General features: G+C 49.1%; 2 protein-coding genes across 4 annotated transcripts in view; both read left to right on the top strand.

Annotated features, from left to right (window-relative positions):
* The window catches only part of PTPN9 (protein tyrosine phosphatase non-receptor type 9), a 30,832-nt gene extending 27,110 nt beyond the window's left edge, over positions 1 to 3,722 (top strand). The window contains exons 11-13 of the mRNA XM_060689497.2: positions 58 to 208; positions 843 to 1,050; positions 1,766 to 3,722. Of these exons, the coding sequence (XP_060545480.1) occupies positions 58 to 208; positions 843 to 1,050; positions 1,766 to 1,980 (574 nt within the window). The 3' untranslated portion in view covers positions 1,981 to 3,722. The remainder of the gene's footprint in view (positions 1 to 57; positions 209 to 842; positions 1,051 to 1,765) is intronic.
* A 1,987-nt stretch (positions 3,723 to 5,709) lies between these two features.
* SIN3A (SIN3 transcription regulator family member A) overlaps positions 5,710 to 26,537 on the top strand; it is a 37,368-nt gene continuing 16,540 nt past the window's right edge. The window contains exons 1-6 of one of the 3 annotated variants that reach the window (XM_087878308.1): positions 5,710 to 5,760; positions 19,642 to 19,863; positions 21,907 to 22,083; positions 23,126 to 23,232; positions 24,450 to 24,732; positions 25,609 to 25,857. In XM_087878308.1, the coding sequence (XP_087734434.1) occupies positions 19,675 to 19,863; positions 21,907 to 22,083; positions 23,126 to 23,232; positions 24,450 to 24,732; positions 25,609 to 25,857 (1,005 nt within the window). In that variant the 5' untranslated portion in view covers positions 5,710 to 5,760; positions 19,642 to 19,674. Of the gene's footprint in view, positions 5,761 to 12,056; positions 12,345 to 18,368; positions 18,387 to 19,641; positions 19,864 to 21,906; positions 22,084 to 23,125; positions 23,233 to 24,449; positions 24,733 to 25,608; positions 25,858 to 26,537 lie in introns of those variants that run through there. The other 2 variants (XM_034409456.3, XM_087878309.1) reach the window with 2 other exon arrangements.

Raw genomic sequence — 26,537 nt, forward strand, 5'->3', positions numbered from 1 at the left:
GACCATCTTCCAGGTATGCATACGTTCCATATTCTCCCTTTCTTCTTTCCATGACAGGATTGAAGAAGGAGGCAAAAGGAAGTGCGGTCAATACTGGCCCCTGGAGAAGGACTTCCAGATCGGCTATGGAACCTTAACGGTTACCAACCTTGGAACAGAGAACCTCAACCATTACAAGAAGACGCTGCTAGAGATGTTCAGCTGTGAGGTAATTGCACAAACTTTTCATCAAAGGGCCAAGGGGTATCATACTGGTCTTCCCTTTCACAGCAGATCCACTCCGTTGTTACTCCTCCTCCTTTCAACCTTCTTTAGCTGGCACTTCCTGGATGGAGAATTGGGCTACACAAGATTATCTCGACTGGTTTCTGTTAACAGAAACAATCCTGGTGTCTTCAGATTTCTGGTCGTAAAGTCCCTTATTCTCCATTGGTTTGGCTCCATAACAGGGTTTCTCAACTTTGGTAGATTCAAGATGGGTGGACTTCAACTCCCAGGATTCCACAGCTGGCCATGCCAGCCGAGGAATTCTAGGAGTTGAAGTCCACTCATCTTCAATCTTCTGAGGTTGAGAAACGTTGATCTAAATCAAGGGTCTCCAACCTTGGCAACTTGAAGACTTGTGGACTTCAACTCCCAGAGTTCCAGCTGGCTGAGAAACTCTGGAAGTTGAAGTCCACAAGTCTTCAAGTTGCCAAGGTTGGAGACTGCTGATCTAAAGGGTGCCATAGGGGTCATTAACTCCCAGGTAGAAGACATCCTTGCAATAGTGGCATGAACGTGATGATCTGAAATGTGAGATCCTCTCTCTCTACCCCTCCCCCCTTTTCAACTACGTACAGAACCGCGAGAGACGCCGTGTGACCCATTTCCAGTACGTGAGCTGGCCCGACTACGGGGTCCCTTCCTCGGCAGCGACCCTCATTGACTTCCTGGGAGCCGTCAAGCAGCAGCAGAGGGTGGCCGTCAGTGCCTTGGGACCACGCTACAAAGGTCATCCAGGCGGGCCACCCATTGTGGTACACTGCAGTGCCGGTATCGGAAGGACAGGTAACTGCATTGTCCTGGAATCTTGAGTGGAGGGTTGGATTTCCAAGAACTTCAGAAGCTTTCTCCCATGGGTCCATCCTCTGCCTCCCAGTGTGCCCAGGGGTGAAATGCTACTGGTTCAGACCGGTTCGACCGAACCGGTAAAGATGGCGGCGGGTGGTTCGGAGAACTGGTAGCGATGGCAGCGTGAGGCTCCGCCCACTCGCCCAGTTGTTGTTACTTCCTGGTTTTAACCAGGAAGTAACCTGTTTTTTACCTTCTGCGTATGCGCAGAAGAGTTTGCGTGCGCATGTGATATGTGCACTTCCGAACCGGTAGGAAAGGTAAGTAGATTTCACCCCTGAGTGTGCCCCATGTAACAAAGCCAGAGCTTAGGAACCTGGGAGTTGACGTTCAACACATCTGTTGGTGGCCCACCTTGGAGAAGATTTCCCACTTGTAAAACTGGGAGTAGGGGAGGTCATTTCCTCTTCCTTTAAATTTTTGGGATTGCAGAGAAGCGATCTTCTTCAACCTGTCGCCCTGTCCTGTATCAAACTCCAACTTCCCTCCTCCCCGAAGGCCCTGCAGGTTGGGGGTTATGGAACCTGGAATCCCAATATTTTTCACTGAAAAGCAAACTCAAAAGACGTCGATGCAGAATACAGAATTGTTTCAGAGGGTAGCCGATGGGCGATCCGTTCCTTTCACCCCCCCTGTCCTTCCTTCCTTCCAGGTACTTTCTGCGCACTGGATATTTGTCTGTCGCAACTACAAGAGGTGGGGACCCTCAACATTTACCAGACGGTGGTGAGGATGAGGTCCCAGCGGGCCTTCAGCATCCAGACCCCTGAGCAGTATTACTTCTGCTACCTGGCCATCCTTGAGCACGCCTACAGAGAAAATCTCCTCCCTATCTCCCATCCCAGGAAGGGTCCGGAGAAGAGCTAATCCGAAGGTCTAGATTAGAAGGTCTGGAAGCTCACCACGTCCTCAGGTTCAGGAGGATCTACTATGCTGTCAGATTCCTTCCTTCCCACCTTCCTTCCCACTTTCTTTCCTTCTCATCTTCCTTTACTTTTTTCTCATCTTTCCTTCCTTTTTCATCTTCCTTCCTTTTTCTCATCTTCTTTCCTTCTTTTCATCTTCCTTCCTCATCTTCCTTCCTTTTTCTCATCTTTCCTTCCTTTTCCATCTCCCTTCCTTCTTTCCTCCCTCCTCATCTTCCTCCCTCCCTCTTTCTCATCTTCCTTCCTTCCTTCCTTCTTTCTCTCTCTCCTTCCCTCCCTTCCTCCTGCTCAACAACTAGGTTTGGTCAGAGCTTTCAGCTGGACCTGGCCGATGGCAAGCCCATTCTCCACTCACCAAGGCTGGAGGACATTTTTCCTGGACCGCTCAGCCACGATGAGCCACGACCAGTAGCCACGGACAAGGAATCCCTTGAACCCACTGCCTTGACTGACCCGTGCCTTATTGAGAAAAAATATATATATATACTAGTAACGAACGAAGCAGACCTACGGGCTGCGTGAACGGAGTCCATGAGCTGAAGGTCTCGGCTCTTCTCCATGGGCCTGTCCTACAAGAGGCTGCCTCGGAAGAACAACCCAACGCTTCAGTCTTAATGCCCGCTAGGCCTGCCTGTGTCTTCTCCATGTGTCCATGCAACGTCCTTCTCTTGCCCGGGATCGAACCACGATTCCCATTTACATAGGTGTAGCTGCTTCTAGCCAAGATTCAGCGTAACCTCATTCCGAGGGGCAACCTCCCACGCTACTGCCAAAGTTAATGGCGCTTTCTATCTCCCTCCCACCACCCATCTCTGCCCCCTCCTTGGTTCAACTGTGCCCACTGACCCAAACTCTCTCTCGCGCCCTTGAACGAGGGCACAGATGCCTACAAGGCTGGCATGACTGCAGGAGGTGGGAGGGGCAAACCCCAACTGGTGTGGAGAAGGCAAGTTAGGGTTACACGTTCATCCATCAGTGGCCCTTTTTGGAGGGGCTTATCCATGGGGGGGGGTGTCTCTGCAGCCCGCAGGGAAGGCAGGAGTGGGGGGAGGGAATAGCTTGTGTGTTTGTCCCTAGCGGGAAACGCTTAAGTGGCTGGTACGAATAGGGGACCAGAAGAAGGGCCCGAATTAGAAGGGCCCCATGGATTGGGGGCCACAGGCAGAGAGAAGCAGGGCTTTAAGCTGGAACCACTCCCTTCCACGGTGGCTCTTCTTCCAGATGAAGCTGGGGAAGGGGGGAAAAAAAATACTTTTAAGGCATCAAGTGACAGAGAAGGTTGTATGAATGTGGGGCACCCAGTAATCTCCCTTGTAGCATGTGGGGCCCATAGCAGCAAGATATAGCATGGGTCTCGTATTCCGGAGCCCCGGTGTCTCCCCACCCCACCCACCCCTCTCTCTGCTAGCAGAGGAAAAGTGGCCACGTCGAGCCACGTAAGTAACTTTATACTGGAACCAGATCTTTAGAACGTGTATATTTCTTATTTTTTATTTTTTACAACCCCCTTCTCTTCCCTTCCCCCCCGACCCCCTTTTTTCGGTTTTTATATTTAATCTTAACTTGCGCATGTCCAAGTTGGAAATAATTGTAAATGTTCTTGGTCGCTGCTTCACAGCGAATGATGGGCTCTTTCGGGGGTGGGCGGGTTGTTTTATCACCATTAAATATGCCTACAACCCACCAGCTCGGTGCTCTTCCTTTTGCGGCTTCTGCAAATGAGTGTTTGAGGTCAGGGGGTCTCAAACCTCGTAGTCTTCCTCCTCTTGACGGACCTTGGCCCAATCCCAACACCTTTCGGCAAGCAAGCAAGCAAGCGATTCAGGTCTGTGTCGAAACTTCCATTCCTAGCTAGATGCTGGCTCGGGAAATCTGGGAGTTGAAGTCCACGCATCTTAACGTTTTGCCAAGATCAAGAAAAGACACTTTTTAAGGATGTTCCCTTTCAGGCATGTAGCAAAACGAGGTTAAAAGAAACAAGCTTGCAGGATTGTTTTGAAGGTAGCTGGGTTTGGTTTTTTTTTTCCTGTAGCCTGGGATTCATTTGAAGAACGGTGGCAGTCTTTGCACGGCTGAGCATCCTGGGAGAGGACTAAGGACTCGGGGTTCAAGTACATGCAAACGTGCAAATTTAGGCGGAATGCACCAGGTGAATGAATGCAGCGGAGTCGGGCTTCGGCATTCCGCCCATCCTCTCATCCATCCTCTCATCCAGTCTAGTCTGCAGTTTGAAGACAGGACCCTATAACTTGCCTTTCCTGAAAGGAGGGATCGCTATAACCAGTGGTATATTGCTACCAGTTCACACCTGATCAGGCGAACCGGTAGCGGAAGTGGCAGGAGGCTCCGCCCACCTGCTTCTGTGCATGTGCAGAAGCGCCCAGCGCGTGCACGAGCGAACCAGTAGTGACGGGATTTGGAACCCCGCCCCTGGATATAACCTGGAACGGGGCAGGAATAGGATAGTTCAAGGGGGCTAAAGGGAAAAAAAAGGTGGAGAAGGTGATGTAGGAGAAAGGATGGCAGAACTTGGAGGTGGAGTCAAAAGAGGGATCAGCCTAGAATCTTTACGTAGCCACAAGCAAAGCAAATCTAACTCCCATTGAGTGCTGCTTATAAGATGTAGGATAACCTTTATTGTCACTTTTTTCTGTGAACACACTAGCATATATTAAAACATGAAATTCTGATGCCCTCACACAAAGGAATTTTGGTAGATGATAGATACACACACACACTATAAACATATAGAATAGAATAACAGAGTTGGAAGGGACCTTGGAGGTCTTCTAGTCCAACCCCCTGCCCAGGCAGGAAACCCTACACCACTTCAGACAAATGGCTGTCCAACCTCTTCTTTAAAATTTCCAGTGTTGGAGCATTCACAATTTCTGGAGGCAAGTCGTTCCTCTGGTTAATTGTTCTGTCAGGAAATTTCTCCTTAGTTCTAAGTTGCTTCTCTCCTTGATGAGTTTCCACCCGTTGCTTCTTGTCCTGCCCTCAGGTGGTTTGGAGAACAGGTTGACTCCCTCTTCTTTGGGGCAGCCCCTGAGATATTGGAAGATGCTATCCTGTCTCCCCTAGTCCTTCTTTTCATTAAACTAGACGTACCCAGTTCCTGCAACCGTTCTTCATATGTTTTAGCATCCGGTCCCCTAATCATCTTTGCTGCTCTTTCTAGAGTCCCAACATCTTTTTTACATCGTGGCGACCAAAACTGAATGCAGGATTCCAAGTGTGGCCTTATATATATATATATAAGTGGTTTGTTTTCTCAGGTTTTCGCGGGTGTTTGTATGTAGGTCTTTGGTTATTCGGGTCTTCTCCCACGTAAAATTGGAAGTGTCTTGGCGACGTTTCGACGAAGTCTCATTCGTCATCTTCAGGCTGGTGTTCTCGGCTTCCTGCTTCCAGCGCTGCTGGCTGGGGGATTCTGGGAGTTGAAGTCCACCCATCTTCAAGCTACCAAGGTTGAGAAACACTGTTCTACAGACATCCTTCTTACAGATGCTGCTTGTCCATCAAACCCCTTTTTCATACAAGGGCCGGTGGGGGCCATTTCCGGGAAGGGGGGGAAGAGAGAGAGAGAATAAAGAGGAGGCGTGGCCTAAATCGTAGCTTTAATCCCCGCCTCCCCCACAACGGTCTCTCTCTCCCTCGGCCAATCAGCGCCGGGGGGTGTGTCCCCCCCATTCAGGATTCCTCGCTTGGGGCTTTAAGGGTATGTAACAGCTGCTTTCAATTGACTCCCCCGAATGCTGGATCTGGGGGGGGGGGGGTTATTATTATTTTATTATTATTTTCCTGCTGCTGCTGCTTTTCCCGGGAGGAGGAGGGGGGGGAAGGCTGGGAACCTCGGGGGCTTTGGGGGCAAGAGACCCTTCCCAAATCAGAGGAGTAAATGAAGGAGAAAAGGGGGGAAAAAAGAAAAGAAAAGAAAGGGGGAGGCAAAGAGAGAGAGAGAGAGGTGGAGAAACAGGCTTAGTAGTCCCTTAGGGCGGGAAAGGAGTGGGGAGGGGGAGTTGGAAGAAGGGGCGAAGGAGGACCCCCCCCCGCCCATGCCCGGTTTCCGAAGAGGGGGGGGACTGTTCCGCAGAGCGTCGGGTTGGTGGGTCCTTGTGGGGGGGGGTTCGCGCTCGGGATTCCGAAAGGAGGGGAGGAGGAGGAGCGGGAAGCCTAAAAGACCCCCCCCAAAAAAACCCAACCAAAGCTGGGAGGGAGGAGAGGGGCCTGGGAAGGGAAGTGTGGGGGGGGGGTCCTTGCGCTGAGCTTCCACGCCGGAGGAGTTTTTGCAACGCCCGGGTTCCATCATCTTCCTCTTCCTCCCGCTGGGAAACTTCTCCACGTCTCGACCCCCCCCCCACCTTGGAGATGGGGGTCTGGGGGAGGAGCAAAGGAGAAGCCCTGGAGGGGCTGCGCGTGTGGCGCGAGCACTAAACGCCGGGGAGGAGCCAGGGCGCTTCCCCCCCTCCCCTCCCCTCCCCTCTTCTCCGCCTCCCCTCCCCTTATTCCCCCCTCCTCTCTGCCTCTTCCCCCTCCTCCCTTCCGCCTCTCCCCCCCCCACACACTTCCCTCCTTCTATAGCCCCCTCCTCCTCACGCGCGTACCTGGAAGCCCGGATTTCCGACCGGGGTCCACGGCTCTCTTTTTGGGGTGGGGGGGGGAACGCCCGGCGGCCCTTCTTGGGCGGTCCGGGCTTGTCGGCTGCGGCGCCGGAGTTTCTCGCTCGACTTTGCAGTTGGCTGATTTTGAATGGGGAGGGGAGGGAGAAGAGAGAGGCAGGGACTGTCCACGCGGCCGCTGGCCAGCCGATGCGCGTCCGCACCTTGAGACAGGGCTCGCCTGTGCACGTGTGAAGGGAGGGGGGGGAAGAACCGTGTTCTTGTTGGCTCGCCTGGGGCGTGAATCCGGGGCCCGCCGAAGCGGGGGAGGGGGGGAGAAAGGAGCCTCCCCCATTGAACCCGCCATTGTTCCTAGTATTCCAAGCATCACATGGGGTTTGTGTCCCCCACTCCTCTCCCTAATACCCGTTGTCTTTTGCCACTCCAACCCTGTGAGGTAGGCCAGGCTGAGCCAGAGACGGGCCTCCGTTGCCGCCTCAAAACTTAAAAGCGGGGAGGGGGGGGACTCCAGACCCTAGAAACGCCATTCACACGTTACGCTTGGCTTTCGGATCGGATTCGTTGGGAGGTTTGGCTGGTCGGAGAGAGGAAAGGAAGCGATTGGTGGTTCTGCGCGGACAAGGGAGGGGAGGGGAGGGGGATCGTGTGAATGAGGATCCTGACGCCGGTTTGGAGAGTTGCGACCGTGTCAAGGGTCCAGCCGGGTCCCTCCCCCGCCCCGCGCTTAGGGGGCTGGACCGATCGGGGTCGCGCTTTGTGCCGGGCGCAGGCTGGCTTGGCTGCCCTGGGAATGCGGAGCCCGTGGGAACTGATGCAGCAAGAGAGATTGGGACCCTCCTCTGCCCAGAAGGAAGCGAGAGCGGAAGCATTTTTTTCCGGGGGAGGGAGTCGAGCCCCCTCCCCTCTTTTTCCAACCCAGAGCTGGGGGGGGGCCGGCAGAGGGAGGGTGGCTCCGCTAGCCCCTCCCACCAGGCGGCCTTGAAAGAACACCATCCCGGAAGTCAAACCCTCTAAACCCGGTTCTGGGGGTGGGGAGGGGGTGGGGAGACGACGCCCCCCCCCCAAATCTGGCAATTGCAGTGCAGACGACCAGGAGAGAGGGGGAGGGGGCAGCATTTCCGGTCTGGGAGGGTGGTGTGTCCAAGACCCTCTGGCGGAGGAATGGAGGAGCTTCCCTCTCCAGGGGAAGTGTACCCCATACATGGGCATTGCATCGTCCTTCGCTCGGCCGCTTTCATTCGCCGCCCATTCATTCTAGTAAACGGCGCTGTTACTACTCGGCGATTTTCTATATATATCTCGGAAAGAGAGGAAAGCGCGCGTGTGTTTATTAGGCGGCGGTTTTCAGCCTTGCAACTTGAAAGTGGGTGGATTTCAACGCCCAGAATTGCCACTTTCAAACCGCCAGGGCATCCCAGAAACAGTCAAGTCACTCTTTCCAGGGTCGTTGTAAGGTGGGACCGTCACTAAACAGGTGGTTGTAAATTGAAGACTGCCTGCCTGCCGTTTCTTGGTTGAAAGAAAGAATGTGGAAGGTGGGCACACTAGAAAACACGAGGGGGGAACATGGTTAAATAAAAATACATTTTGCAGAATGAATTTGAGGGATGCCCGATGACCACAAGGGGTTGAATAACTTTAAAAGTGGGGGGGGGGAGGGATTAACTAACATCCTTGGCTGCATTTTCCAAAGCCACGTGTTTTCTTCAAAATTGGAAGTAATGGTCAGCTCTCCCCCCTCCCCACCTCCCTCTTATGCAATGAGGTTTCTTTAAACTGGGATTATCTGAGTCAAATGCATTGGCTTAAAAGTGTGCAACACAACAGTTTAGAAGCCAAGGGTTGCAAACTTGGTAACTTGCTTAGTGTGACTTCCAGGTTTTCAGTCCAGAGTTGCTCAGTTTTCAAGGGGGGGGGGCGGTCTTTGAAAGGCACCCTGGAATTCAGGGCCTTGTCCTGGAAGGGTGAAATCCAGACTGCCCAAAGCTTGGCTGGTCTCTAGATAAAGATCTATAGATTTCCACCAGAAAGGATCTGCATCTTTGTCTTGCCTGAGCAAAAGGAACATTGTTCTATGCTTGGCCAAGTCAAAGGTGGGAATAGACTGGGGAGGGGGGGGGGGACTGTTGAAAGCTAGGTAGGTTGCTTCAAGGATTTGGGGAGGGGGAGCGAGTACAGGAAAAGAGTGGGGGAGAAAAGTGTTTAACACTTCAAGTGGATACAATCAAAATTGATTACATTTTGCTTTGTTCTGAAAGCTAAGGTTTACCTACAGGAACATCTCCATCTGTTCCCTTTTCCTTCCTTCCTTCCTTCCCTCCCTCTCCTTTTCTCTCCTTCCTTCCTTCCTTCCCTCTCCTTTTCTAATCTTCCTTCCATCTCCTTTTCTCATCTTCCTTCCCTCCCTCTCCTTTTCTCTCCTTCCTTCCTAGGTAGATCAGGCTGAACGACAGCCTTAATTTAAGATCACCCAGGGAATTTGGGGGGCTCCTCAAATCTAAATTTGAATGTTCTGATTTTTTGGGACACCCCCCCCCCAAGTTTTCATTGTACAACAGCTTTTTTTTCCCCCTGAACCAGGGCCCTCCAGCTATGTTCAGAAGATAACTCAGTCACCAAAGGTGTAGGGTTCAAAAAATGCAGGTTTACCAGTGCATTTGAATGTTTGCTGGCCTCGTGTTTCTACCTTGGCCCTGCTTTTCCTGATGCTTTTATTCAAGTCTAGTCATGTTGGGTGACTTTTTTTATAATTTTAATGGGGAGGAGGAGAACCTGACTTTGAACTGTAGGCATTCCTGGCAATGGAGACAACTAGACTGCAGTGTGTTAGCAGCTTTTAGGCACGTGGAAAGATGTGAATGTGAAAAAAGGAGGAGGGTGAAAGTGTGAGTGAGGACTCCTGCTGCTGTTTTGGTTTACTGTGAGATGCCTGCAATTTTGGAGTGAATTGGCTGCCCAGAGTCAGTGTGTGTGAGTTAGGCAACTATATAAATATGTTTAATAAATAAAAATAATTTTACTGCACGTTTCCAAAGCAGCATCTGAGAATTGGTTGTGCTTCCCAGCCAAGGCACATCCTGCCCTCTTACTCTGAACTGTAATTAACTTGATTATTCCTGACGGGAGGAGGATGGTGTCACTTGCTTTCTGAGCCATCCAGGATACTGGGCTGGAAGGGACAGATGTTTAATGCAGTGTGTAATTGGGCAGAGACGGGATAGCAAACAGTCACGTAATTCAGGTTGTGTGTTCGCATTGACACACTGTCCCGTGGCTGGCTGGCCATGCCATCACATGGCAGGATGCGTTAAAATATACCTGGCTGAATTGGGGCTCAGCAGAGCAGGCAAACGCACAGTTCAGTGTCGCTTTATAAAATACCATTTTTCAGTAGCAGAATGTACTGTACTTTTTTTAACTAGATCATTCCATTTTTTAAAAAATCTGTCTGCTTCCAGATTTTCTATCCTGTCCTTTCCAAGAATTCTCCCATCTTAAGGAGATAGTTCTTCTTGTATCTCTTTATCTTAGGTGTACTTGTGAATGGATGGAGTGTATAAATATCCATATTTATGAGCGGATGGAGCGTACCCACCTTTGGAAGATCAGTTTACTGTAAATATTCTATAACCTTCTGTATTACTCCAACCCCCTGCTTAGGCAGGAAACCCTACCCCACTTCAGACAAATGGTTATCCAACCTCTTCTTAAAAACTTCCAGTGTTGAAGCATTCACAACTTCTGGACGCAAGTTGTTCCAGGGATTAATTGTTCTCACTGCCAGGAAATTTCTCCTTACTTCTAAATTGCTTCTCTCCTTGATGAGTTTCCACCCATTGCTTCTTCTCCTGCCCTCAGGTGCTTTGGAGAACAGCTTGACTCCCTCTTCTTTGGGGCAGCTCCTGGGATACTGGAAGACTTGCTATGTCTCCTCTAGTCCTTCTTTTCATTAAACTAGACGTACCCAGTTCCTGCAACCGTTCTTCATGTGTTTTAGCATCCAGTCCCCTAATCCTTTGTTGCTCTTCTCTGCACTCTTTCTAGAGTCTCCACATCTTTTTTACCCACGTTAAAACTGGGCACTTAAAAGTAAATAATCACCTGGAAACAAACTCATTCAGGTTTTTGTGGACTGCATGGTGGAGAGCCCATTTCCCAAGACTGGTTTAATTATGTAATTCATGGGGTGGGGGATTTAAATGAAATATCACATAAGATTTGCATAGTGCTCATTTCCGGACATCTTGTTCTTAGGTGTTCGAGCAAACCGTCTATGAAAAAACTACCCTTTTTTTTTTTTTTTAAAGTGGGAAGGGGGGGGAGTTTCATTATTGAGCTTCGAAAGAGAAACAGAGCTGCTCGGCTTTCTTGCAAACCCTGTCCAAGTGCCACGTTTGGGCTTCTCCGCAGCGCAAGTGGTGGTTTGAAGGGCAGTTTCAGACCGGCGTCCTGCTTGGTTGGCAAATGCAACCAAGAATTTACATTTATTTATATATATATATATATATATATATATATTTATTTGCAGAAACTGGTTTGGCCGGAGGTTTTGATGGGGGGGGGGCGGATGCATTTGGGAATTGTTGCCCTGCGATTGCAAAGCGCGAAGGGAGACCTGTTGCCTCCGCCCCCAAAGAGCGGACGGCCTTAAGACTTCCGGGAAGGGGAGCGGTTGGGCTGCGTGGGTTTCCCGTGGAGGGAGGGGGAGAGATGCAGTTGCAGCAACATTAGCGGGGAGATTTTTGTGTGTTTGTGTGTGTGTGTCCTTTGCAATCGGGTGCGCCTGGCAACTGCGAGCCTTGGCTTTTGCGAGTTGCGGTTGTAGTCCGGTGCTTTGCATTTCCCCCCCCCCTTTCCCAGCTTGGTTGCACGGGGCTGGGGGGGGGCCTTCTGCGCTTGCACGCGAGCCACGCTGCCCGGGCGTTGCGCGGATTTGCAAAGGCGGCGGCAGCGGCAGCGCCGATGTAAACATTCCACAATAGGGCTCCCCGGAGAAGGGGCGGGGCCTCCCGCCAGCCAGGGTGGGCGGAGACAGCCCAAGAGCGTCGAGGGGCGGAGCCGCCTCTTTCCTCGCCCGCTCTTCTGTAAATCCCACCCTTTGACTTTGAGTGGCGGCGCTTCTCGTCCAAGGAGCAGCGGCGGCAGCGGAGGTCCGGCCAATGAGCGTCGCGCAGGGCGGGTCCTCCGCGTCCCATACGGACATTTTCTCAACCTTCTCTCCACCCCTTTTTCTACACTCCCCCTCCCTCTCCCAAACCCGCCTTTGGCATCCCCTTCCTGGGAGCTGGCAGCCAATCGGGGCGGCGGAAGGGAGGCTGCGCTGCGCGGGGATTGGACGAAGCGCTAGAGCGGCAGCCCGGCCGCCCTGTAGCCGCGCGGGAGGCCTCCCCGGAGCAGAGGAGGGGCGGGATTTCTCAGGGAACAGAGAAGCGGGCAGCGCTCGGCGGTGGCCGTCCTGAGACGGTTGGTCTGTGGCCGCGGCGTCCCTTCCCATTCCCCCGGACCCCTCACGGGAGCCCGAGGCCTGCCTGCCTGGCCGGCCGCCCACCCGTCCGCCCAGGCCCGGCCTTCTGCCTTTCCCTCAGCGCGGGGAGGAGAAAGACGGGAGACGCGGACGAGGATTCGCCGCGCCGGCTCTTGAGGCGAGGCGGTGCTCACCGGTGGCGGCGGCGGCGGCACGCAGGTGAGGCGAGGCGGGGAGGGCGAGGAGGGAGGGGGCAGCGCGCGCGGCGTGACGAGAGCCCGAGTCTGCGGGAGGAGGAGGGGGGGGCGCGCGCGGGGAGGGAGGGAGGGAGCCAGGGAGGGCGGGGCCTGGAGGCGTGTGGCGCGCGCGCTCGAGCGTGCAGGGGGAGGGCGGGCCGACCGCCGGCGCTCGGCCAATCGCGGCTCCGGGTGCTCCAGGGCTCCGCCCCTTTGCTCCCGAACGGCCGCGGCGGGTTAGCCGCGCCGCCCCCGCTCCCCCCCGCAGGCTCCGCCCCCTTTTTGCCCCGAGCCCGCCGCGGGGGCGGGCCGCCGGCGAGGCTCCTCCCCCTCTCCCGTCATGCCTCTTTCCCCTCCCCTCCGGTGGCCAGCCAGGCTCCTCCCCGGCGACGCGGCGGGGCGGGGCCGGTCCCTGCTGCTGCTGACGCGGGCGGGCGGGCTACCCGGGCCCATCATCCCCAGCCGGGGGTGGGGGGATGGGTAGGATGCTGCAAGGCCTCCCGCCCCCCCCCTCCGTGGCTGTTGGGGCGGGGGCTGCGGCTCCAGGTGGGGGGGGGCTCCCTTGGTTCTCAACCTCCGGCCTTGAGGCTCATGGGGGGGGGGCAGCCCAAGTCCAGCACATCTGGAGATGCACAGCTGGGTAGTTTCCTTAGATACCGGATTCTCCCACTGCAATTCCATGGCTCCATGTGAGGGTGCTTTTATTAGGGTTTTGGCTTAATTTAAGGTATTGTCTCCTATGTAGTATTGCCCCCCCCCCGTCTTTTATAAAGGTATCTATTTATCTATCCATCTCTACCTACCTACCTATCTATCATCCATCCATCCATCTATTGATCATATCTATCTATCTACCGTGTTTCCCCAAAAACACGACCCCGTCTTATATTTTTTTTGAACCCTGAAATAAGCGCTTGGCCTTACTGCCATGCACTCAAAAGCCCGATTGGGTTTTTTATCAGGGGAGGTCTTATTTTGGGGGAAACAGGGTATCTATCTATCTCTACCTATCCATCATGTCTGTCTGTCTGTCTATCTCTACCTATCCATCATCTCTCTCTACCTATCTATCTATCTATCTATCTATCTATCTATCTATCTCTACCTATCCATCATCTCTCTCTACCTATCTATCTATCTATCTATCTATCTCTACCTATCCATCATGTCTGTCTATCTGTCTATCTCTACCTATCCATCATGTCTCTCTATCTATCTATCTCTACCTATCCATCATGTCTGTCTGTCTGTCTATCTCTACCTATCCATCATCTCTCTCTACCTATCTATCTATCTATCTATCTCTACCTATCCATCATGTCTGTCTATCTGTCTATCTCTACCTATCCATCATGTCTGTCTATCTGTCTATCTCTACCTATCCATCATGTCTGTCTATCTATCTATCTCTACCTATCCATCATGTCTGTCTGTCTGTCTATCTCTACCTATCCATCATCTCTATCTATCTATCTATCTATCTATCTATCTATCTATCTCTACCTATCCATCATGTCTGTCTATCTATCTATCTCTACCTATCCATCATCTCTATCTATCTCTACCTATCCATCATGTCTGTCTGTCTGTCTATCTCTACCTATCCATCATCTCTCTCTACCTATCTATCTATCTATCTATCTATCTATCTATCTATCTCTACCTATCCATCATGTCTGTCTATCTGTCTATCTCTACCTATCCATCATGTCTGTCTATCTGTCTATCTCTACCTATCCATCATGTCTGTCTATCTATCTATCTCTACCTATCCATCATCTCTATCTATCTCTACCTATCCATCATGTCTGTCTGTCTGTCTATCTCTACCTATCCATCATATCTGTCTATCTATCTATCTGTCTATCTTATCTATCTATATCTCTACCTATCTATCTTTACCTATCCATCATCTATCTATTTCTCTATCTACTACCTACCTAGTATGTATGTATGTATGTATCTTATCTATCTATCTTCATCATTTCAATCTATCTTTTCCTCTCCCCCCCCCTTTCTCTATCATCTATATCTATCCACACACACACACAAACAAACAGGTAATCCGCAAGTTAGGAGCACAGTTGACCCCAACATTTCCACTGCTAAGCAAGACACTTGCTAAGTGGGCTTTGCCCCATTTTGCAACCTTTCTTGACCCTGTTCTCATGTGAACCCCTGCATTTGTTTAGTTAGTGGCACGGTTCTTAAGTGAATCTTGGCTTCTCCGTTGACTGTGCTTGTCAGAAGGTCACAAAAGGGGAATCCTGTGAGCCCCGGATACTGCAAGTGTTGTTATATTCATATATAATTGCTGACCTTTATTTAAACTGTATATCAGTGATTGCATGACCTCTGTAGATGCCATATGCTAAATCAATAAATAAGAGAGTCACAGTGGGAGGAAGGTTGATGAGCCCCAAGTCTGCCCCCTTGCCTTTTGAGGAAGGGGAGCCCCAGTTTCAACGGGGGGGGGGGACATCCTCTTATGGTATGGGGGTCCCATCCCCATCCCAGGGCTTCCATTCTTCCATCACTACCTGCTAATTCCCTGTTTGTGTCTTTTTGAACACAAACACACCTGCTTGAGAGCTGCCCAGCCCTGCTGAATTGATGAAGCTTCTAAGCAAAGGGGGGGAAATATTCTTAATTGTTGCTGCAGCAAAGAGAAATTAATATAGGATATTCAAGGCAGGGGATCTAAGGATTGTCTTACTGTAACTTTTAAATGGGATCTTAGAGATCCTCCAATCTGGTGTTTCTTAAAGTTGGTGGCTTTAAGACATATAGACTTCGATTCCCAGAATTCCCCAGCCAGCATCTTCAAGATGTGGGGACTTCAATTCCCAGAACTCTTCCGCTCAGACCTTATACGATGCTTTTTCGATCAGCGTTTTTCAACCTTGGCAACTTTTTAAGATTTGTGGACTTCAAGTCCCAGAATTCTCCCATAGCCGGCTGGGGAATTCTGGGAGCTGAAATCCATACATCTCAAAAGTTGCCAATTTGGGAGAAACACTGCAGTCTGATCCCACCCAGTGCAGGAATCCACTCCTACCATGCACCTAATAGATCAGTGTTTCTCAACCTTGGAAGCTTGAAGATGGGTGGACTTCAACTCCCAGAATCCCCCAGCCAGCGCTGCTGGCTGGGGGATTCTGGGAGTTGAAGTCCACCCATCTTCAAGCTACCAAGGTTGAGAAACACTGTAATAGATGGTCATCCGACCTCTGGATCCTCTCTCGCCATCATCCAACATTCTCCCTTTGCTTATTTCCATTTGTTTTGGTTTTTTGTTTTTACTTTGGTAGCTGCATTTTTATATGCTGCTCTTCAGCTCAGGTATGCAATGCTGGGGAGGTGGGGGGCACATCATTGACAGAGAAAGAGAAGGAGAACGAATGGTCATGCCTAACCCGAGCACCGAATTGCAAGCATCTGTGGGCGATAAAGGCAGCGTCCCTGTGTCTGCTGGAGAAATCTTTTGAGGATATATGTGTTGGCAGTGCAGACACTCTGTCTTAGCTGAGTTTTATCGGGGACCCCCTTGTGAGACGTTAGTGGCCTTTTGCATTTCGGCGCTTTGCTGTTCCAGCCACTTGCTCTGAATCTCATTTCAGTCCTTTCGCCTCTCTGCTGGGCTTTCTGTCCTCAAATGCTCCATATCTCCACACCAACAGGCAGTCCTCGGCCAGACACCAGGGTGTGCTAAAACGGGATTTACTCCTATTAAATCTCCTCTTGAGTGTGCTTTAAATGGAATGATTCAGTGCGCAGCCTTTGTGAGAGGCTGTTTAAATATCATAGTTGTTGGCGGTATGAAATTTGGAGGGCCGGCTGGACGCTGGCAGCCCTTTTCCTCTTGTTTATTTCCTATTTTAGGAATGCAAAGCTTAATTAATCCCCTGGTCAGAAATAGATAGCTAGCTTAGCGTGGATGAGTGAGCACCTAATATTTCTCTCAATAACAAGATTGTGGTGGTGGTGTTTTTTTATAACTGAGCTAGTTTTTATATATTTGAGAAATTTGAGATTTCTTCGCGTTTTTATTCCGCATTGCTAGTTAAATGTGCAGGATCTATTTCCAAAGTCCTTTGTAACGTTGTTAAGATTCTTTATATTTGATTTCCTGTCATGATGCTAACTACCGAAAATGCAGTAGTATGAATAGTTCATTGGGGCTAAAGTTTCATTTTGTTTTTATTTATTTATTTATTTATTTATTTATTTATTTATTTATTTATTTATTTATTTATTTATTTTGCTGCTTGGATACCAAGCAAAAATGGCTTTGATCATCTGACGAACTATTGGGTTCACATAAATATATTAAACCATGACTTAAGCAATCTGTATATATATATATTCGTATCTTGAACTAAAAACACAAACCAGGTTTTATAAACCACAGAAGCTGTGTTTGCATAACACACTAAATCAGACAAACATAAGTGATGTTTCGGTTTAGTGTAAAATACTTAGATACCAGGCTATTGATTTTAGAGGCATACCGATAGGATGCTAGCCACAGTGGTTTTTTTAATTCAAAAGGCTATTCAGTTTCGAACTCAAAACTCAAGGAACCATACTTAGATGTCACTTATATTACACACTTCCTGGCAAGCCTACAGTATTTAAGATTACAGGTGTTGTTGGACAGAAGCTTTTTAGATCTTGAAAAAAAGTTACATGCATTTGAATTTTCAATTTTTACTGGCTTATATTTTACGTCTTCCAGTACATCATAAAATGTAATTCTATCAGGTATCGGGTCCACTACCCCTTCAGTGAGCTTTCCAACCAGTCTAATGCATCAACAATAAAATTAGTTCATGCCTTTATTAATAATATCTACGTTTGATGTCATAATCCAGCATTTTTCCAACCTGTGACATCCCAAATGTGTTGGATCAATAGATATATTGAACTGATGTTCAATACGTCTATAATGTTTTTTTGTCCCCCAAGTTTGGCAACTTTAAGATGTATGGACTTCAACTCCCAGAATCCCTCATGACTGCCTGGGGTCACGCTTCATCCAAGACTGTCCCTTAAAGATGTTCCAGAACTTGTGAACTTTTAAAATGTGAGACATGTCAGAACTGGTATGGGCAGCCAAGTTTTCTGAATAGTCTCCCTGTCTTGATTGTTGTTCAGATTTAATCCAGTGATGGAAAGCTTGAACAATAAACCAAAAATACACTTTTTTTTCCCCCCTTAGCCTTTCTTTTTTCTGTTCATTTCCACAATTCTCTTCCCAAGTAGTAATATCAAATTTTAATTAATAAAGTCCCTTCCACTTTCCTTCCGTCGTGGCCCCAAAGACTGAAAGATCTTTTATGGAAAATACTCATTGCAGGGACTAATTGTGGATTATGCATTCCTTCTCTATTCAAATTTGACCTGAAACTTTGTCTTGAAAATTGTATTGAAAACAGAACAGGTGATACTTCTTTTTCTTTTTGGTCTCATGCTTTCATTTGTCCTTAATGTTTAGCTCTACCAAGTGGTGGAAAGTTAGTGTATTCTTTCAAACCCCATTCAGGACTCCCTCTCTCCCCTAATTTTTGGCCCACATTTGTGTGTATTTGCTATTCCAATAAATACACCTTCAAGTTTGGGGGTGTAGATGTGGCAAGGATCCTTCTGGTCTCAGCATCTTCAGTTTCCCCCTTAGCGATGAAGGTTCATCTTTTGATGTGAAATGCATTCTTCAGATATATGTTCACAGATTAATTTTCATGTACTCAATAGCTCATTAAGCATGTTCAATTACTGCAGTGAAATGCCCCTACGTTTGTATAATTCATCTTCACTGCAGGCAAAAAGACAAAAAGCACAGTCCACGCAGAAGGAATTGACACCTTAACTCCTGAAAGGCCTTTCGTCTCAGGTGCTGAAGAGGGGAAATAGATGATAGCCTCCGACGATCTTAACAAGGGTGGTGATTCATATAAAACAGATTCTGTGAAACTTGGCTAATTCATTCAACACAGAGCTGCGGACATCGGAGTTTAAAGCACAGGTGGAAAATAATGTTCCTTAGACCGAAGTATCCTTTCTGTTCTATAAATAAAAACTGATAATAATCAAAGGCATCGGCAAGCACAGATTTGATTTGAGGGTGTGAAGGACAAAGGGTGGGGAAGGGAGAACCCGTCTCATTTAATACATTTGTATTCTGGCAAGCCAGTTTAAGGAGGCCAGAGGGACGGCACTAAGGAACACTTTAAAGTAGGGGTCTCCAATCTTGGCAACTTTAAGCCTGGCGGACTTCAACTCCCAGAATTCCCAGCTTTGCTGGCTGGGGAATTCTGGGAGTTGAAGTCCACCAGGCTTAAAGTGGCCAAGGTTGGAGATCCCTGCTTTAAAGGGCTGATTTCAAAAGGCTTTCTTTTTTTTTTGTTGGTGACTGTTCTGTAAGAGAAAAGGGTTTCTAATTCTTCAGTATCCGTTCCAGCAGCTCTCTTGCCTAACCCTGTAGGCAGTTCAACAGCAGCTGCTTCAAAGCCATGTGCAAGGTGTATGTTTCATTGGGAACAACCTGGGAGGATATTTACTACGCTTTTGAAAGGCTGCTGAATCTTAAGTGACTCATTCATGTAACTGCGGTGCCAGCAAAGCTGACAATAAATGCTCCAGATGCAATTAATGCGTTCTCTCCCGACACGTTTTAGAATTAATACGCCAAGTGAAGATCGTGCAAATTACTTCTGCGTAGCCTCTTGAGCCACACAGAGGCTGGAGATCACGATCAAGATATATTTAAAAATACATTCCATTCTGGGAGTTGAGATCCACCGGTCTTTAAAAGTGGCAAAGGATGGGCACCCCTCACTTAGATCACTTAAGGTTGGGAGGGGGTGGTTGATTGTCTTTCCAGGTTGCCCTTCACTTACAGCCTTCCGTTTAGTGCCCAAAGTTACATCAGCACTGAAAAAAGTGACTTTTGGCCATTTTTCACACTTACTGACCGTTGCAACACCACATGATCCAAATCCGGGCGCTTGGCAACTGGTTCAAATTTATGGCGTTGGCAACATCCTGGGGTCGTGGGATCCCGTTTTGCGACCTTCTGACAAGCAGAATCAAATGTGGGAACTCACTTAACAACAGCATTGCTAATTTAATAGCCGCAACTTGGTTTCCTTCCGAGCCGCTCTTGGTAAGAAAGGTGTTGATGGGTCTCCAAGCTCCCTTAACCACGGTCTCCCTTTAGCCACAGAAAGTGGTCGTAAGTCGAGGACCGCCTGCCTTTGATCCTTTCTGTCTCCCCGCAGGTTTCGTAGGGCTTTCCTGAGCATGAATTCAGGATGAAGCGGCGAGCGGAGGAACAGGACTCCCCCGTCTACGCGTCCCAGCAGAGACGCATCGCCAGCAGCGCCGAGCCCTTCCAGCACCAACATCGCGTGCTCGCTCCGGCCCCCCCTGTCTATGAATCGGTTTCGGAGACCATGCAATCCGCTACCGGGATCCAGTACTCGGTCACTCCCAGCTACCAGGTGAGAGACGCTGCCCGTCCTGTTGGGAAGCAGGAGCTGCACAGCGGCAAAAAGGGGGGGGGGGGTTCGCACTTCCGCCTTTGGGAAATCCTTGTGCTCCTCGTCGGAAGCGAACGCTTTCGATAACACAATTGATGCGGGTCCCTGAATTTGCACACGGTGCCTATGGCGAGCAAAGATGCAGGTAGGGGTGTCAAAGGGCGTTGAGTTTCTAAACCACAACTGTGTGGAGAAGACTTTCCAACATCCTCAAGGTCAGGGGGTCTTCAACCTTGTCCACTTTCAGCCTGGTGGACTTCAACTCCCAGAATTCCCCAGCCGGCATAGCCGGCTGTGGAATTCTGGGAATTGAAGTCCACTCATCTTCAATCTGCCACGGTTGAGAAGCACTAGTTACGCAGCCAAACCAATAGAGAATGAGGGAATTTACGACCAGAAATCTGAGAACACCAGGAATGTTTCTCAAATCAAGCCCTTTATTGCCAATGCACAACATGTGTGCAATGAGATTGAATGAGCCTCCCTTGGGGCAGCCCCCCCCCCTCCCCCGAAACACAGAATACGTCACAATAACTCCACACATAGAAGGAAAGGAAATCCCTAAACTCAAACACCGTATTTTTCGGAGTATAAGACGCTTCGGAGTATAAGACGCACCTACCTTTTTTGGTGAGGAAAACAAGAAAAAGAAATCTGCCTCCCAGCAATTTTGCAGCAAACAGCCTGCTTTACTTTCATTTTCGTTTTCAGCATAGCTTGATTAACACAAGAAAAAAAAAAATCTGCTCCCAGCAATTTACCTCCTTGCAGCAAGCAGCAGAGCCCTGCGCAAATCAGCTGAGAGCAAATCAGCTGAGAGTCGGGAGGCTGATCCAATCAACTTGGGCTAATTAGGCTGTGCTGAAGCTGAAAGCTGTTTCTTCTTGCTACTTGCTGCAAGGAGGTAAACTGCTGGGGGGCAGAGGCCAAAGGGTGGGGGCCAGTGGGTGGGCGGGGCTACATTCAGTGTATAAGACACACCTAAATTTTCACCCCCTTTTGGGGGTGGAAAGGTGCGTCTTATACACTGAAAAATACGGTAAGTAATAACAAGCACACATTCCCATATACATATATGTATATAACATATTACGTTATGCCGGTATGAACATGTTGCACATTGCGCTGGCCCTGCAAGTCTATCCTATTAAACCTAATTGCGGTGTTAATATTGCGTTCAGAAGTCTTGATGGCCCATGGAAAAAAGCTATTTTTTCAGCCTGTTCGTTCGGCTGGCTCTGCTTCTCTATCTCCTGCCCGATGGTAAGAGAGTAAAGAAGCGCTGACCAGGGTGTGAATCGTCCCTGAGGATTTTCCTCACTCTGCTAAGGCAGCGGGTCCCGGAGATTTCGTTACAGTCAAGAATTCTGGGTGTTGGTCCCCAAGGCTTAAAGTTGCCAAGTTTGGAGACCCCCCTGCTCAAGACAATGCAGGTAGCCTCACCCCCCCCCACCGCCCAACTTAAACAACCATTTGTTTAGTGACCATCCAAGTTACAACGGCACTGAAAAAAAGAGTGAGCTACGACCATTTTTCACACTTACGACCGTTGCAGCGTCCCCCGTGGTCAGAATTCAGAGGCTTGGCAGCTGGTTCACATTTATGACGGTGGTCGCAGCATCCTGGGCTCTTGTGACCCCCTTTTGCGACCTTCCAACCCACAAGAGTCAATGGGGAGGCTGGGTTCACTTCACAGCCGTGTGACTCACTCAGCCACTCATTCATTCATTCATTTAACCCCTGGGGGAAGAAAGTTCGTAGAGTGCCGGAAAATTCACTTTTAACCACTGTCGCGTTCAGCAACAGAAATGTTGGGCTTGATGGTGGTCGTAAGTCAAGGACTGCCTGAGTCGTTAGTTGGGTTTTTAGATGGTTCAGCTAGTAGCATCACCCGATTTTTTTTCTTTTTCCACCATAACGAAAAGACTTCTTGCTTGCCCTTGCTTGACTCTGGCAGGGGCCTACATAACCCCCATGTCATTTTTTCTTGCCTCCCCTCCCCAGGTGTCCACCGTTCCCCAGAGCTCCAACAGCCACGGCCCCACTTTAGCCGCTGTCCACAGCGGGCATCACCACCCCACCCCGGTTCAGCCCCACGGAAGCCAAGTGGTGCAGAGCCATGCCCATCCGACTCCGCCAGCAGCACCAGTCCAGGGGCAGCAGCAGTTCCAGAGGCTGAAGGTGAGTCTGGTCAGAGGGACCAAGGGTTGAGAATCGGTTTGATCTTCCACTTGCTGCTGAAGAGAATCGGAATAGAGCTGGACGGGACCTTGGAGGTCTTCTAGTCCAGCCCCTTGCTCAAGCAGGAGACCCTCTCCCATTTCAGACAATTGGCTGTCCACTCTCTTCTTAAAAGCCTCCAGTGATGGAGCATCCAGGTTGAGAGACACGGACATAAAGCAACTTCAAACTAGACCGTAAAATAAATTCCATGTTTTGTGCATGTTTGTTGAGTTGTGTTTTTGATACTCATTGATCGTCCCTTTTGTTCAGATGTGAACTGCTTATGCTTTATTGATGGGTTTGCGTTATACATCCTACCTCCCTACACGGAAAGCAACATTTGCATCTTCGGATATATTTGTTGGTTGGTTTGTTTATGCGCTCCACTTTTCGACTCTGCCTTCTTCATACTTTTATAACCAGTGAAGACAAAGTGTTAATTCACTCCACTCCTCCTTCCATCCTCAGTGGTGTAGAAAGTGAAATTGCTACTTTGTGCTTACTAACAGCTTTGGAAGACATTGTGCAAAAAGTTGTATTTAACTTAACATTCAGTCATTTTCCTGCCTGGGTTGGGCCGAAGGATGCAAAAAGCATAAAAACTTTGGAAGCGAAGTCAGTTCTGAATGCTTTGAAGAGCGTGTATCTCCAGGAACACAATAAAATACCAGTGATTCTTTTCTTTTAATTGTGATCATCATTATTAATAGACTTAGATTAACCGCCCAATGTAGGTTTATTACAGCTCATTTCTTTTTATTAGCCAAACCAATCTTTTCCCGATGCTATGTAAGTTCAAATTGTTTTACTTAAAAATTTGTTGGGAAGTTATTGCTCTATAAATATTATTAGGCCCTTAGTTCAGTTTTGAACATTTAAATAAGGTTTGCTTTTATCAATATTTTATCACTGGTATCCGAACTAAGTTTACTCTTGAAAGCGTGGAGACGAAAATGTTGTTGGAAAGGGATGTTTTTAACTTGGCTTATTTTGGTTACAGGTCGAAGATGCTCTTTCTTACCTTGACCAGGTGAAGCTGCAATTCGGTAGCCAGCCTCAAGTCTACAATGATTTCTTGGACATAATGAAGGAGTTTAAATCTCAAAGGTATAAGGAATGGCTGCTTTTTTTTTTTTTTTTTTTTTTTTTTTTGGCATTTGTTTTTATTTTCCTATATTTGATGGGAATCCAATCGTTACGGCTTGTTCAACAAACAGTTGTTGTTAGTTGCGAAGTCGTGTCTGACCCGTCGCGACTCCATGGACAATGTTCCTCCAGGCCTTCCTGTCCTCTACCATCCTCTGGAGTCCATTTAAGCTCATGCCGACTGCTTCAGTGACTCCATCCAGCCACCTCGTTCTCTGCCGTCCCCTTCTTCTTCTTTTGCCCTCACTTGTTCCCAGCATTAGGCTCTTCTCCAGTGAGTCCTTCCTTCTCATTAGGTGGCCAAAGTATTTGAGTATCATCTTCAGGACCTGGCCTTCTAAAGAGCAGTCAGGGTTGATCTCCTCTAGGACTGACCGGTTGGATCACCTTGCAGTCCAAGGGACTCGCAGGCGTCTTCTCCAGCACCAGAGTTCAAAGGCCTCAACAAACAGTAGTGAACATAAATGTAGTCTGATGCTTAAAACTCAAGCAATCTTGTGGTAATGCTTTCTTTTATCACCAAGCACTAGTGCAGTGTTTCTCAACCTTGGAAGCTTGAAGATGGGTGGACTTCAACTCCCAGAATCCCCCAGCCAGCAGTGCTGGCTGGGGGATTCTGGGAGTTGAAGTCCACCCATCTTCAAGCTTCCAAGGTTGAGAAACACTGCACTAGTGTCTGCCTAGGTTTTTCCTCTGCAGATAAACTTCGATGTATGGCCGCAATTGAGCCCCAAATTTCTGTTGTTAAGTGAGACACTTATTAAGTGAATTTTGCCCCGTTTTACAAACTTTCTGGCCTACTAAGCGGGTTGCTAAGTGAATCTGGTTTTGCCTGTCAGAAGGATGCAAAAGGTGACCACATGCTTTTGACACAGCGAGGGTCATAAATATGAACCACTTGCCAAGGGTCCGGATTTTGATCCCATGATCATGGGGAAGCTGGAAAAGGTGGTAACTGAAAGACGGTCCTAGGTCCCTTCAGCTCCGTTGTAACTTTGGATGGTCACTAAACAAACTGTTGTAAGTCGGGGACTACCTGTGTTTGTTTGTTTCCCTTGTGGCCGTAAGGGATCCATCTTCTTTTATGCAGCCTGTCTTTACACCTGTTGGAATTCATGGCAGGAATCTGATGTCTTTTTTCTTTTCTTTTCTTTTCTTTTGCCGGGCTCCCCGCACAGCATCGACACTCCCGGGGTGATCAGCCGTGTCTCTCAGCTCTTCAAAGGCCACCCAGATTTGATCATGGGTTTCAACACCTTCCTGCCTCCCGGCTACAAAATCGAAGTCCAGACCAACGACATGGTGAATGTAACCACCCCGGGGCAGGTGCACCAAATCCCGGCCCACGGTCTCCAGCCCCAGCCTCAGCCGCAGCCGCAGCACCCGTCTCAACCTTCAGCACAATCTGCTCCCACCCCGGCACAGCCGGCCCCACAGCCCCCACCCGCCAAGATCAGCAAGGTGAGCGCAGGTGGAAGGGGCAGGCTTTGCTTAGGAACAGGGGAAGAAGGGCGGGCCTCGAGCACGACGGCTTCCGGGCGTTGGAGGGGCCTCTTGAAGGAAGGACAGGTGAGAAGGGTGGAGTTTTGAAAGGTGGAGATTCCAAAACAGCTGGAAGATTTGTGGTGGTGCAGTGATTATTCAGTTCAATCCTGGCCAGCCCAGAGTTGACTCAGCCTTCTATCCTTCCGAGGCTGGTAAAATGAGGACCCAGCTTGTTAGGGGCAAGAGGCTGATTCTGTAAACAACTTAGGGCTGTAAAGCACTGAAGCAGTATACAAGCTTAAGTGCTATTGCTATTTTCTTTCCTTCCTTCCTTCCTTCCTTCCTTCCTTCCTTCCTTCCTTTTTTTTTTTGCTTTAATTTATATGTCGCCCTTCTCCAGAGACTCAGGGCGGCTTACAATGCATTAAGCAATAGCCTTCATACTTTTGTATATTTATACAAAGTCAGTTTATTGCCCCCACAATCTGGGTCCTCATTTCACCTACCTTAGAAAGGATGGACGGCTGAGTCAACCTTGAGCCTGGTGAGATTTGAACTTGCAGTAATTGCAAGCAGCAGATGTTAATAACAGTGCTTTAGTCCACTGTACTACCTTGTACTTCCTGTACCTGTACTTCCTTCCTTGTGGCGCAATGGTTAGAATGCAACATTGCAGGCTGACTCTGGCCACTGGTCTTAAGTGTGAGGTTCTGTCCTAAGTCAATTCTTTTTTGTATCCTTGAAACACTGAATAGATACTAAGCATCCTTGGTCATAAGTCGAGGACTACCTGTAATTATAAACCCCCTCTGGCCTCAAGCCACCCTAATCCTTTTGCTCTGCTTCTTTCAGCCCTCCCAGCTACAGACCCATACGCCCACCAGCCAGCAAACTCCTCCGGTCCCTTACGCCTCCCCTCGCTCTCCGCCAGTCCAGCCCCACACGCCTGTGACAATCTCCCTGGGGACAACCCCGTCCCTCCAGAACAATCAGCCCGTGGAGTTTAACCACGCCATCAACTACGTCAACAAGATCAAGAACCGTTTTCAAGGGCAGCCGGACATTTATAAGGCTTTTTTGGAGATACTCCATACCTATCAGGTGAGCTAGCCAGCCATTCCTTCGGAGGCTGCTTTGCTCTGAATTTGGGGACCTGAGCAGAGGAAGGATTTTGGGGCAAAGATTTTTTTGTGGATGGGGGCAGTGGGACACAGGGTCACGCCTGCTGGCATTAAATTGTTGGCATTTGCCTCTCTGAGTTGGCTGCAAGAGGGAAACTTTTTCACTGAGTGTAAAAAACTGAAATCGATGCAGGTAGAAAGTAGGGAAAGGTGAGTTGCCTCTCCAGAGTCCGATTTTTGGTGACTCCTTTGGGGCAAAGCACAAACATCCTCCAAAGTGTGTTCCCTGGGGCTCTCTGGGCTTTCTTGCTTTCTTGCAGACGTTTCATGACCCAACTAGGCAACCTCATCAGTGCTAGAAGGGAGAAGGGTTTGTGGAGAGGAAGAGGAGGAGGACTGTGGGGTCCTTGGTGCTTGAGCTTGCTTGTTTTCTTGCAGATGTTTCATGACCCTAAGTAGGTAACCTCATCCATGCTAGTCTCCCATTTGCAGGCTGCCTGAAGTGTTTGACACCCATATGTGGTACCAATAAAGGAGAATATTTGCAGCTCAGGGTCGACGCGAGAGCTCCTTGGTGCTCTCTGAGCTTGCTTGTTTTCTCGCAAACGTTTCATGACCCAGCTAGGCAACAGCATCAGTGCTAGTGAGAGAGCACCAGGG

This window comes from Pantherophis guttatus, chromosome 13 (assembly GCF_059756535.1).
Source record: "Pantherophis guttatus breed Tessera chromosome 13, ASM5975653v1, whole genome shotgun sequence".
Taxonomy (NCBI): domain Eukaryota; kingdom Metazoa; phylum Chordata; class Lepidosauria; order Squamata; family Colubridae; genus Pantherophis; species Pantherophis guttatus.